Raw genomic sequence first — 14,234 nt, 5'->3', positions numbered from 1 at the left:
GACTCTACAGTCATCAGAATGTTAACTCAAATGTCTTCACTTCAACCTTTTGTTCGCTAGTGATATACCACCCTGAATGAACCATTAGGAAAAGATTCCCTGAATCAAGAGAGGATTTGTCTTTTGTAAGTTGGGTCAGACACACCTTCCCAAGAACAATTGAACTGTACAGGGCCTCAAGAACTATTGGCTTTCCAGAAGTGCTTTTGCTCATTTTGGTACTCAATTCCATGCAGTTGCAAATGCCAACTCTACCCACATTAACTCACCTTCTTGTTGCTTTTATGGTGTGAGTATCAAATGTATGTTTAGCTTAAGATGAAGCAAACTTTAAATAGGCTGGGGAAGGCAGAGGGAACCTCCAATTGCTTCATGTTAAGCAAAAGTAATTAACATTAGTTGGATCAGGCAGCATCTATGCAGGGAAACTGACAGTCAATGTTACATGTTGAGACCCTTTATCTGGACTGAAAGAGTAGAGGGGAGATAGTCAGTATAAAGAGGTGGAGGAAGGGGTGACATGATAGGTGAAGAGGGGTAATGGGCAGATGAAGGAGGGGAGAGTAGGATTAGAGATAGAGGTGATAGGTGGAACTGACAAAGGGTTGCAAAAGGTGGGATCTGATCGGAGAGGAAGGTGGAACAAGGAACCAGATAAGGAAAGTGGGGAGGGCAGATAAGAGCAGTGGTGGGGGGGGGGGAGGGACGCAGTGGGAGGAGTGTGTGGGTGACAGGAAGATGGAGTCGATGAAAGGCATGGAATCTTCCAGTGTCTAACAATCTCAGAATGTCCCAAGGACTTTGTGTCCACTGAGGCACACTTCAAGTGCAGTCTCTGATACAGCATGGAAAGCAAGGCAGACAATTTGCGCACAGCAAGATGCCAGTTGATAATGAGAAAGCAAATCATTTCAACGTAGGAATGCACCTTGGCCAGTTTATTGCAGATAAATCTCTTTGAAAGGTAGGAGTGCTAACAATCCAGCATTCTCCTTGCACTCACCGCAGGGCTCTGGAATGTGACTTTAATCCACATTCTCTACTTCCAGACTAAACCGCAACTCTCACACATTCACACAACTCTGCCACTCCCACCTCACCATGCTTTCTCAATCTCTTAAATCACAAAAGACATGTAGTACCTTCCTAAATGGCATGATGTAATGCTCAATAAATGGTCCTTCAATCTTTTGTGGTTTGTTGCTGTCATCCGCGATTACAATGGTGACATTGGGATAAAACTTCCTAATGCTCGATATCAGCTCCCTCAGCTTGTCGTACCTTAAGAATGTTTTGGTTGCTATAGTCACCAATGCACTGATGTTATATCCTAAAACACAGAGAATAGTTAGTGACCACCTTTACTTCTGGTGTACTTCCGAGACCAATTTCAGATGGTCAGTCACTAAATAAATTTAAAGATGTGACAATTCTGAGTTCTGACAGCTTGCATATATCTAAAACAATAAATGGAAAATTCAGAATTAATATTTCATTCAAAAACAGAAAGCCAATATATAACTAATATTAAAGCTATTAGTAAAAAGGGCAATAGAACATGTTCTGATAATTACCTTAAACTTCAAAAAATATCTTGAAATATGGAATACAAAAGGTGATAAAGTGGCACAGTGGTTAGAGCCACTGTCTCACAGCTCCAGAGGCCAAGGTTCGATTCCAACTTCCAGTGCTGTCTATGTAGAGTTTGCAAGTTCTCCCTGTGACCATGTGGAGTTCTCCCGGGTGTTCCAATTGCTTTTTCCTCAAACATACAGGTTAGTAGGTTAGTTGTCCACTGCAAATTCTACCAGCCGACTCACAGAATTGTGGGTGGTGATCAGAATGTTGCTGGGTTTGAGTTACAGGGGCAGACAGGATAGGATGGGACTGTTTTACTGTTTTCCCTGGAGCATAGGGGGAAGAAGGGTGATATTAAAGAGCTGTTTAAAATCGTAGATACTCACAACATTTTTCCCAGGGTAGGGGAGTTTAAAACTAGAGGGTATAGTTTAAGGTGAAAAAAAAGATTTAAAGACCTGAGGGAGAATTTTCTCACACAGAGGAAGTGAGCTATCAGAGAAGTGGTTGAGGTAGGTGTAATTACAACATATAAAAGACAGTTGGACAGATATATGGATTAGAAATTTTTGGAGTGATGTGGGCCAAACATAACAAAACATGACTAGCTCAAATAAGTTCCCTGGTTGGCAAGTTGGGCTAACTGGGCTTGTTTCTTTCCTGCATAACTCTATACATATGACTCAAGAATTAGGGGAGAGTAAAAATGGAATTAGTATAGGAATAGTGTAAGTGAGGGCTCCCAATCTGGGGTCCATGGACCCTTTGGTTAATGGTAAGAGTCCATAGCATAAAAAAGGTTGGGAACCCCTTGTGTAAATGAATGTTTGGGGGTCAATACAGATGAAATGGGCTGAAGGCCCTATTTCTGTGCTGTACAACATTGTGACCAACATGGTTCTCACCAAATTTTGATGGATGTACCAGAGAGGGTAGTCAGGGAGCCTGTAGTTGATGTAATTGATCTAGATGCTGCAAGGCCTTCAGTGAGGCATGTACATTTAGGATAAATAGTTGGCAGCAAAACAGAAAATAGCAATAAAGGATACATGTTCAGAGTGATGGGAAGCAGGAAGAAAGGTTCTCCAGATTTGTGCTGGGATTGCTGCAATTTACTCCTGTGGTTTATAGTTTCACCAGAGATCAAATAGATTTAATATTTGTGTGCAGTAGCAGATAGGAAGGAAAGAGTTAACATTGAGGCCAAACTACAGGAAAGCATTAAAATCATGAAAGTAGTGGTAAATGGACTTCAACAGACATATGTATGAGATCGTGCGTCTTTACGAGAAACCTTAAGGAAGTGCTGCAAGGGGTAGGGAATAAGAATCTAAATATAAAAGGGCAAAGGGAGTTTAATACTGACAAGTGTGAGGTATTGCCACGTTGGAAGGACAAACCAACATAGAACATACAGGGTTAATGGTAAGGCACTGAGGAGTGCAGTGGAACAGAGGGATCTGGGAATACAGATACAAAATTCCCTAAAAGTGTCGTCACAGGTAGATAGGGTTGTAAAGAGAGCTTTTGGTACATTGGCCTTTATTAATCGAAGTATTGAGTATAAGAGCTGGAATGTTATGATGAGGTTGTGTAAGGCATTGGTGAGGCTGAATCTGGAGTATTGTATTCAGTTTTGGTCACCAAATTACAGGAAGGATATAAATGAGGTTGAAAGAGTGCAGAGAAGGTTTACAAGGATGTTGCCGGGACTTGAGAAACTCAGTTACAGAGAAAGGTTGAATAGGTTAGGACTTTATTCCCTGGAGCATAGAAGAATGAGGGGAGATTTGATAGAGGTATATAAAATTATGATCGGTATAGATAGAGTGAATGCAAGCAGGCTTTTTCCACTGAGGCAAGGGGAGAAAAAAACCAGAGGACATGGGTTAAGGGTGAGGGGGGAAAAGTTTAAAGGGAACATTAGGGGGGGATTCTTCACACAGAGAGTGGTGGGAGTACGGAATGAGCTGCCAGACAAGGTGGTAAATGCGGGTTCTTTTTTAACATTTAAGAATAAATTGGACAGATACATGGATGGGAGGTGTATGGAGGGATATGGTCCGTGTGCAGGTCAGTGGGACTAGGCAGAAAATGGTTCGGCACAGCCAAGAAGGGCCAAAGGGCCTGTTTCTGTGCTGTAGTTTCTATGGTTTCTATAGTTTCTATGGGATCTGTGAGTAAGATACTCACATGGTAATATGGTGACACTGGTCCCTGACAGAGCAAAAATAAACTAACTTCTGAAGGGGCAGAATTGAAAATTTAGTAAGTTCTGCTCAGCTTGCGTCAAAAGGAGAAGAGATCTTATAAAAACACATAAAATTATTAAAGGAGTAGATAAGATAGAGGCAGGAAAGTTGTTTCCACTGGTAGGTGAGACTAGAATTAGGGGACATAGCCTCAAGATTTGGGGGAGTAGATTTAGGACGTAGATAAGGAGGAACTGCTTTTCCCAGAGAGTGGTGAATCCGTGGAATTCTCTGCCCAATGAAGCAGTGGAGACTACCTCAGTAAATATATTGAAGACAAGGTTGGATAGATTTTTGCATAGTAGGGGAATTAAAGGTTATGGGGAAAAGGCAGGTAGGTGGAGATGAGTCCATGGCCAGATCAGCCATGATCTTACTGAATGGTGGGGCAGGTTCGATGGGCTGGACGGCCTACTCCTGCTCCTATTTCTTATGTTCTTATGTTCTTATGTAAACTGTGTATAATCATAGTTATTGATGGATACAAAGGACACTCCATGTGATACCTGACCACAGAGATGTCATCATTCAGTGGCTGTGATACAGGGAAGAACAATGACGCCTTGGTCTCACAACTGCGCCGGAATTTGTGTCTGGAAATTTTGAAAGAGCAGTATATGGAAGACTCGAAGGGGAATAGGCCTACCCTTCACATCCACAATTACACACAGCTCAGTACACCACAGAAGCCAGTCTCCTCTGCATGGACTCTGTCTGTACTTCACACTGCTTCATTAAAGCAGCTAGAAATCAAAGACCTCACCCACGCTGGACATTCTTGAATGGACTTCTCATACAGTAAAAGATTAACTCTTGATCTCCCAATCTACCTCATCATGGCAATTTATCTGTCTACCTGCACTGCACTTTCTCTGTAAATGTAACACTATAGTCTACATTCTGTTGTTACCGCTCCCTTATACTGTACTAACTCGATGTACTTCGTTATGGAATGGCATGCAGGCACTGTATCTCAATGCATGTGAAAATAACAAACCAATTACTTTACCCCAGCCCAGTTCCAACTTCAAAACCAATTTAGAAACAAAGCTGCAATTGGAAGAGAATCATTCTGTTGAAGCACTCAGGATGGTCCCTTTCAAAGGCTGAAGTACTTCCCCCTTGGGTTGCTCTGCATGCAGTGCACGCATGCCTCCTGATACCAGGTGGATGACTGTGCTGACTTGGCCGACACCTCTCCCTTTACCATGGCAATCTGTAGCAGCCCTTCCAGGCAGTGCAAGGCTGCCCACTGGAACCCACTGCACCATTGCAGTGCCAAAACATCCCCTTCAGTGCCCGTGAACGGCCTTCATAAGTTGCTGCTCTCTGAGCTGTCAACAGGTCTCCTGGCTGGATCTACCTCTCAGAGTCCAAGGGAGACATGGGAGATCCTTTCAGAGATCAACATGGTCTACTCATTCTACAGAACACAGAACATAGAACATAGAATAGTACAGCACAGTACAGGCCCTTCGGCCCACAACGTTGTGCTGACCCTCAAACCTTCCTCCCATATACCCCCCCACCTTAAATTCCTCCATATACCTGTCTAGTAGTCTCTTAAACTTCACTAGTATATCTGCCTCCACCACTGACTCAGGTAGTGCATTCCACGCACCAACCACTCTCTAAGTAAAAAACCTTCCTCTAATATCCCCCTTGAACTTCCCACCCCTTACCTTAAAGCCATGTCCTCTCATATTGAGCAGTGGTGCCCTGGGGAAGAGGCACTGGCTATCCACTCTATCTATTCCTCTTATTATCTTGTACACCTCTATCATGTCTCCTCTCATCCTCCTTCTCTCCAAAGAGTAAAGCCCTAGCTCCTTTAATCTCTGATCATAATGCATACTCTTTAAACCAGGCAGCATCCTGGTAAATCTCCTCTGTACCCTTTCCAATGCTTCCACATCCTTCCTATAGTGAGGTGACCAGAACTGGACACAGTACTCCAAGTGTGGCCTAACCAGAGTTTTATAGAGCTGCATCATTACATCGCGACTCTTAAACTCTATCCCTCGACTTATGAAAGCTAACACCCCATAAGCTTTCTTAACTACCCTATCCACCTGTGAGGCAACTTTCAGGGATCTGTGGACATGTACCCCGAGATCCCTTTGCTCCTCCACACTACCAAGTATCCTGCCATTTACTTTGTACTCTGCCTTGGAGTTTGTCCTTCCAAAGTGTACCACCTCACACTTCTCCGGGTTGAACTCCATCTGCCACTTCTCAGCCCACTTTTGCATCCTATCAATATCTCTCTGCAATCTTTGACAATCCTCTACACTATCTACAACACCACCAACCTTTGTGTCGTCTGCAAACTTGCCAACCCACCCTTCTACCCCCACATCCAGGTCGTTAATAAAAATCACGAAAAGTAGAGGTCCCAGAACAGATCCTTGTGGGACACCACTAGTCACAATCCTCCAATCTGAATCTACTCCCTCCACCACCACCCTCTGTCTTCTGCAGGCAAGCTAATTCTGAATCCACCTGGCCAAACTTCCCTGGATCCCATGCCTTCTAACTTTCTGAATAAGCCTACCGTGTGGAACCTTGTCAAATGCCTTACTAAAATCCGTATAGATCACATCCACTGCACTACCCTCATCTATATGCCTGGTCACCTCCTCAAAGAACTCTATCAGGCTTGTTAGACACGATCTGCCCTTCACAAAGCCATGCTGACTGTCCCTGATCAGACCATGATTCTCTAAATGCCCAGAGATCCTATCTCTAAGAATCTTTTCCAACAGCTTTCCCACCACAGACGTAAGGCTCACTGGTCTATAATTACCCGGACTATCCCTACTACCTTTTTTGAACAAGGGGACAACATTCGCCTCCCTCCAGTCCTCCGGTACCATTTCCATGGACAACGAGGACATAAAGATCCTAGCCAGAGGCTCAGCAATCTCTTCCCTTGCCTCGTGGAGCAGCCTGGGGAATATTCCGTCAGGCCCTGGGGACTTATCCGTCCTAAAGTATTTTAACAACTCCAACGCCTCCTCTCCCTTAATATCAACATGCTCCAGAACATCAACCTCACTCATATTGTCCTCACCATCAAGTTCCCTCTCATTGGTGAATACCAAAGAGAAGTATTCATTGAGGACCTCACTCACTTCCACAGCCTCCAGGCACATCTTCCCACCCTTATCTCTAATCGGTCCTACCTTCACTCCTGTCATCCTTTTGTTCTTCACATAATTGAAGAATGCCTTGGGGTTTTCCTTTACCCTACTCACCAAGGCCTTCTCATGCCCCCTTATAACAGAAGCAGTTTATAGCCCAGAAACAGGCCCTTCGGCCTAATGGGTCTGCACCAATGATCATCATTTATACTAATGGTATGCTAACCCATTTTATTCTAAACACAAGAGATTCTGCAAATGTTGGAAACCTAGAGAAACACACACAAAATGCAGCAGGTCAGGCAGCATCAGGACTCGGCCCGAAACATCGACTGTTTATTCCTCTCCATAGATACTGCCTCATCTGCTGAGTTCTTCCAGCATTTTGTGTGAGTCACCCATTTTATTCTCCCCACAAGAGAATGATTTGCAGCAGCCAGTTAAGCCACAAACCACGCATGTCTTTGGGATGTGGGCGGAAACTCACGCAGTCACAGGGAGAACATACAAACTCCACACCAGCAGAGGCAGAGGTCAGGATCGAACCCGGATCTCTGGAGCTGCAAGACAGCAGCTCAACCCGCTGCACCACTGAACACCGATGACCACAAGCCCAATTAAACAGTTGCAGAGCAGAAGCCAGTGCCACAAAGTCTGTAGGAGAGCTCAGGTAGGAGATGGGGCTCCAGTTCACCTCATCTGTTTCCTATCTGGAGACAAATATCCGCCACAGGCAAACATGTTTATTATGTCTTTCTGTTTAATCATTAGAACCATGATTTTGACCCTTTGACAGCACTAACCTCAAGGCAGCTGTCACTGACCTGTTTGGCTCTTAGCATTATAAAGCTTCGGGATCACGGGATGCCTAATTTTGATGGTAAATGCGGCCTGGTGTCCAGTTGTCTTGAACAACACTGGAAAACAAAGAGCATTGATGAATCATTTATCCGTGCAAGGCGACCAACCCAAGCAAAAGAGTGTGAAGAGCCCTCAAAGAGTAGGAAAAGAAGGAAAGAAAGCATTTCAGTGGAACCTTGCACATCCTTAGGATATCCTAGAGCCCCTTAGATTCCAAGGAACTACTTTTAAGCTGTAGGCTCTGCTGCATGGTATGAAATTCTGGATTGTGCACAGCAAGCTCCCACAAACAACTTTGTAATAAGAACCAAACCGCTGGAAGAACTCAGCAGGTCAGGCAGCATCTATGGAGGTAAATGGACAGTCAGTGTTTAGGCTTGAAACACTACATCTAGACTGTATTGAAATTTATTGACATGTGCTGAATATCTCCGGAGTAAAATTGAGCCTCGGCCAATAATATTTTGACAGTGATTCAGTGAATTTGGCATCAGACAAACCACCAATTTCTTTGAAGCAACTGGAACTTAGAGAAGCCCAAAGTAACAAGCTTTCATACTTCCAGAAACAGGGTTGTAGTCTCAGGTAGCTCCATCACTGTCACAGTCCTCCCCACCACTGAGGACATCTTCAAATTATGATACCATAAGAAGGAAGCCTCCATCATTAAGAATTCTCATCCAGGGCATGGCTTCTTCTCATTACTTGCATCAAGGAGGAGGTACAGGAGCATGAAACCACACACTCAACGTTTACAGGACAGCTTCTTCACCTCCACCATCAGATTTCTGAATGGACAATAAACCCATGAACACTATCTCACTATTTTGCTCCCTTTTTGCACTACTTTTTTATGTAATTCTTATTGTATTTTATATAATTTATGTATTGAACTGCGAAGTGACACACACAAAATGCTGGAGGAACTCAGCAACTCAGCATCTATGGAAAAGAGCGAACAGTCGACAGCTTGGGCCGAGGCTCTTCATCAGGACTGTTCTGCCGCCAAATTTCACAACACACAGTGATGGCAAAGCTGATACTGACTCTGAAGGTCTTCTATTGATCACTCAGATAAGGGACAACACCAAATTGTTGCTGTTTGGTTTCTCTGCAGTACTTTATGGAAGCTTAGTCACGATAAAGGTTGCTCACACAGTCCAGAACAGAGTATGGGCCATTTGCAGTGGTTCAGATCAATTTTGCTTTGTTGTCACTGTAATAACCTTTATTACAGAGAGAGAAAGATGTGCAACCCTCTTTAATTTCTCTTCCTGTCGCCCCCTGAAAATTGACCTGGTCAGTCAGTGCCATGGCAACACGAGCTGGTCAAACACAGTGAATTCGGGAGGAGAAGATGGCGGCGTGACGCAGCTCGCAGCGGCCACTCCGGTGGTGATGTCTGTTATTTGTCAAGTAGGGTGCCATGCACAATCCTTATTTGATGGAGACGGACGGTGAGAACACAGAGGAACACCTGGTAAAACTTCTGAAATGCCTTCTCCGCTGCTGCTGCTACTGTGTGGTCCAGAATCTCTGGAGGGGAAGGCCCCGAGTCCTCGGCTTTGCTTGTTGCTCGGCGGCCAGGGCGGGGTCGAAGCGCTCGGCAGAGGATGGTGCTCGGAGAGGCTGTGTCGGAGGGGCTGGACGGAGGCTCAAAGTTTTCAGATGGACTCAGAGTCCGCTGCGGTCGGGTGCTTCCAATGGTGCTGCATCGGCAAGTTGGCGGTGCTTGGAGGTTCATGGCAAGGAGAGTTTCTCCCTTCTACCGCCTGCGTGAGAAGATGAGGCTATCGAGACTTTGAGACTTTTTTTTTACCATGCCCATGGTCTGCTCTTTATTAAATTATGGTATTGCTTTGCACTGTTGTAACTATATGTTATAATTAAGTGGTTTTGTCAGTTTTAGTCTTGGTTTGTCCTGTGTTTTCTTGTGATATCATTCTGGAGAAATGTTGTATCATTTTTTAATGCATGCATTTCTAAATGACAATAAACGAGGACTGAGTGTCCTCATAATCTAATCTAATCTAATCTAATTTCCCTACTCAATACAGCACGTGGTGGAATTGGATTATAATTTATGGAAAGGTGATGCTCTCAGAGAAGCTACAGAACAAGAAAGGAATATAATTGAAGTATCAAAGTCAAAGTTCAAAGTAAGTTTATTATCAAAGTACATATATGTCACCTGACATTCATTTTCCTGCAGCCAGTTACAGCAGAAAATAATATGTGGGTTTTCTCCTGGTGCTCCAGTTTCCTCCCATAGTCCTAACACGTATTGGTCAGTCAGTTATTTGATCATTGTAAATTGTCCTGTGATTAGGTATAGGGTTAAATCGGGGGTTGTTAGATGACGTGTTTCAAAGGGTCAGAAGGGCCTATTCTGAATTGTATCGCTAAATAAATAATACAAAATAATAAAATTTATGAAAACTATACATAAACAAAAACTGACAAACAACCAATATGCAAAAGATGTATGATCATATGATATATGATCCATCTATGATCATTTAGGACATAAACAAATAAATATAAAGATTAGCTTTATTTGTCACAGGTTCTTCAAAACATACAGTGCAATGCATCATTTGCATCAAGTTAAGTCACGAGGGTTGTGTTGAGCAGTGCCCGTGGGGAGCAGTCAAAGTTGTGTTATAAAAACAAGTCTGATGAAAGGCAAGAAGATGGAAACATTTAGAAAAATATGTGAGAAGTTGTTATTATTCTTTCTTTTTAAATCTTTTTATTGAATAAGTATACAAAAAAGGTAAGCCATATAAACATTAATACAATGTTAAAGTATAATAAAATTCCAAAAGGTATCAATACCAAAAAAAAATACTACAAACAATGTAATTTAAACATAAGAAACCAAGATAACATAATAGTATACTAAATTTTATATATATCAATGGAAAAAAAAGAAAAAAAAAACCCCCAAAAAAAACCCACCGTGCAACTAACTAAAAGCAAAGCAAAGCAATGGGCTAACTTGAAACCAAACAGAGTTAAACTTAAAATCACGTCCTCAATCCCGACCTCCATTAAAAACAGTGAAAAAAAACAAGAAGGGTAAATATTACATTAAATGAAAATATCGAATAAAAGGTCCCCAAATCTGTTCAAATTTAAATGAAGAATCATAAAGGTTACTTCTAATTTTCTCCAAATTCAAACATAAAATCGTCTGAGAAAACCAAAAAAAGGTAGTTGGAGCATTAAGCTCTTTCCAATGTTGTAAAATACATCTTTTCGCCATTAAAGTAAGAAATGCAATCATTCTACGGGCTGAAGGGGAAAGATTACTAGAAATTTTAGGTAGTCCAAAGATAGCAGTAATAGGGTGAGGAGAGATATCTATATTTAATACCTTAGAAATAATATTAAAAATATCTCTCCAAAAAGTTTCCGAAGTAGGGCAAGACCAAAACATATGAGTTAAAGAGGCTATCTGCCCCGAACATCTATCACAGAAAGGATTAATATGCGAGTAAAAACGCGCTAACTTATCTTTGGACATATGTGCTCTATGAACCACTTTAAATTGAATTAGGGAATGTTTAGCACAAATAGAGGAAGTATTAACTAATTGTAAAATCTGCCCCCAATCATCCACAGAAATGGTAAGCCCCAATTCCTGTTCCCAATCTACCCTAATCTTATCAAATGGAGCTTTCCTAAGTTTCATAATAATATTATAAATCATAGCCGATGCACCTTTCTGACATGGATTGAGGTTAATTATCGAATCTAAAATATATGTAGGAGGAAGCATTGGAAAGGAAGAAAGTATAGTACTTAGGAAATTTCTAACTTGTAAATATCTAAAAAAATGTATTCTTGATAAGTTATATTTATTAGATAATTGTTCAAAAGACATAAGGGAACCATCTAAAAATAAATCCAAAAACCGTAAAATACCCTTAGACTTCCAAGTTTGAAAAGCGCGATCCGTAAAAGAGGGAGGAAAAAATATGTTACCTAAAATAGGAATCGCTAACCCGAATTGATTAAGATCAAAAAATTTTCTGAATTGAAACCAAATGCGCAAAGCATATTTAACTATCGGGTTAGAGACCTGCTTAAGGCGTTTCGAATCAAAAGGGAGAGAGGAGCCTAAAATAGAACCAAGTGTATAACCCTGAACAGATTGTAATTCCAATGCTACCCATTTAGGAATAGATAGTATGTCCTGGTCAAGTAACCAAAATTTCATATGTCGAATATTAATAGCCCAATAATAGAATCTAAAGTTAGGTAATGCTAAACCTCCATCTCTCTTAGCTTTCTGTAAATGTATTTTACCCAGTCTTGGATTCTTATTCTGCCAAATAAATGAAGAAATTTTAGAGTCAACTTTATCAAAGAAAGATTTTGGAACAAAAATTGGTAATGCCTGAAACACATATAAAAATTTTGGCAAAAAAAACATCTTAACTGCATTAATACGACTAATCAAAGTTAAATATAAGGGAAACCATTTAGATGAAAGTTGAGTAATATGGTCTATTAATGGTAAAAAGTTAGTCTTAAATAAATCTTTGTATTTACAAGTAATTTTAATCCCAAGATATGAGAAATAATTATTAATCAATTTAAATGGAAATTTATAATATAAGGGAAGATGTTTATTAATCGGAAAAAGTTCACTCTTACTAAGATTTAATTTATAACCTGAAAAAAAACCAAATTGTGCTAATAACTCTAAAACAGCAGGAATGGATTTCTCAGGATTAGAAACATATAAAAGTAAATCATCAGCATAGAGTGATAATTTATGGGACTTTAATCCCCGAGTTATCCCAGTAATATTTGAAGATTCTCGAATAGCAATTGCAAGAGGTTCTAATGCAATATCAAATAATAGGGGACTAAGAGGACAGCCTTGTCGAGTACCTCGAAAGAGAGGAAAAAAAGGTGAGTTTAAAGAGTTAGTACGAACCGAGGCTACAGGGGAATGATATAACAGTTTAATCCAGGATATAAATTTCAAGCTAAAATTAAACATTTCAAGCACCTTAAATAGATAAGGCCATTCTACTCTATCAAAAGGGGAAAGCTCCTGGCCCGGATGGGTTTACCGTTGAATTTTATAAATGTTTTGCTTCTTTATTGATCCCTTGGCTCTGTAGGGTTTTTGAGGCTTCTCTGAAACTTGGTAAACTTCCTGAATCTTTTAATAGAGCATCAATTTCTCTAATACTAAAGAAGGATAAAGACCCTGCTCAATGTGCATCTTATAGACCAATATCTTTATTAAATGTTGATTCTAAAGTTTTTTCTAAGTTATTAGCAAATAGACTAGAAAAAGTACTTCCTTCTATTATTTCGGAAGACCAAACGGGTTTTATTAAAGGTCGTTACTCTTTTTATAATATTCGTACATTGTTAAATATCGTTTATACTCCCTCACAAAATGTTCCTGAGTGTGTTATTTCTTTAGATGCCGAGAAGTTGTTATTATTGAGTTTGTGACAGCTGTGAACATTTTGAAATTGTTTAATTACCATTGGAGTTAAGTTCTGAATTTGTAATGGTGTTTACAACTGTATCTGACACAACATGGCCTTGTTCATGTATAATCAATTGTAGTAACTCTTCAGTGCAAGATATTAACTTTATTTTATACAAAAGGGTAATGAAAAACTAATTTATTCAAATTATTGGTGTTGAGTATATTATGTTGAATTGCTAATTTATATTGTAGTGTCGTAGTTAAGAAGATAATAAATGCAAGTGGCTCTGCAGATGTTGGAAATCCAGAGCAACATAGACAAAATGCTGGAAGAACTCAACAGGTCAGGCAGCATCATTGGAAGAGAATAAACAGTTGATGTTTCAGCCCAAGACTTTTCATCAGGACTGGAAAGGAAGGGTGAAGAAGCCAGAATCAGAAAGTGGAGGGCAGTGAAGGAGTACAATTCCTTGGTAAAGAAAACATATATGTGCCGTAAAATTTATTGTTGTTGACCACGTACATACATTTTTATTACCTACTTTTGTAATTCTGTATTGCATGCAAATAGTTAGTTGTTATAAAGAGGATAGCGTATGTAGTTATAAGTACTATAGTATACAATATGTGTGCATATCAATGTGTATTCTATGTGATAAGGCACTGATACATAGTTGTATCGTTTACTGCCCTTAACTGGTGTATTTCATCATTACTTAATTTAGAAGAATGAGGGTGGAACTCATTGAAACCTATCAAACATTGAAAAGCCCAGATATTGATGTGTGCTGAAGGAGGTTTCCTATAGAGGAGGAGTCGAGCACCAGAGGGCACAGCCTCAGAATGGGATGTTCCCTTGGAAAAAAATGAGGAGAAATTTCTTCAGCCAGAAGGTGGTGAATCTGTGGAATTCATTGCCACAGATGGCTGTGGAGG

The 14,234-nt window shown here is 40.7% G+C and overlaps 1 protein-coding gene across 4 annotated transcripts in view; it reads right to left on the bottom strand.

The window, feature by feature from the left end:
- The window catches only part of LOC134340586 (beta-1,4 N-acetylgalactosaminyltransferase 1-like), an 89,685-nt gene that overhangs the window by 27,439 nt on the left and 48,012 nt on the right, over positions 1 to 14,234 (bottom strand). For all 4 annotated transcript variants that reach the window (XM_063038007.1, XM_063038005.1, XM_063038006.1 and 1 more), the window contains 2 exons: positions 7,798 to 7,890; positions 1,143 to 1,330 (listed from right to left, as the gene is read on the bottom strand). In XM_063038007.1, the coding sequence (XP_062894077.1) occupies positions 1,143 to 1,330; positions 7,798 to 7,890 (281 nt within the window). The remainder of the gene's footprint in view (positions 1 to 1,142; positions 1,331 to 7,797; positions 7,891 to 14,234) is intronic.

This window comes from Mobula hypostoma, chromosome X1 (assembly GCF_963921235.1).
Source record: "Mobula hypostoma chromosome X1, sMobHyp1.1, whole genome shotgun sequence".
Lineage (NCBI taxonomy): Eukaryota > Metazoa > Chordata > Chondrichthyes > Myliobatiformes > Myliobatidae > Mobula > Mobula hypostoma.
This window is presented reverse-complemented; position numbering and strand designations above follow the sequence as displayed.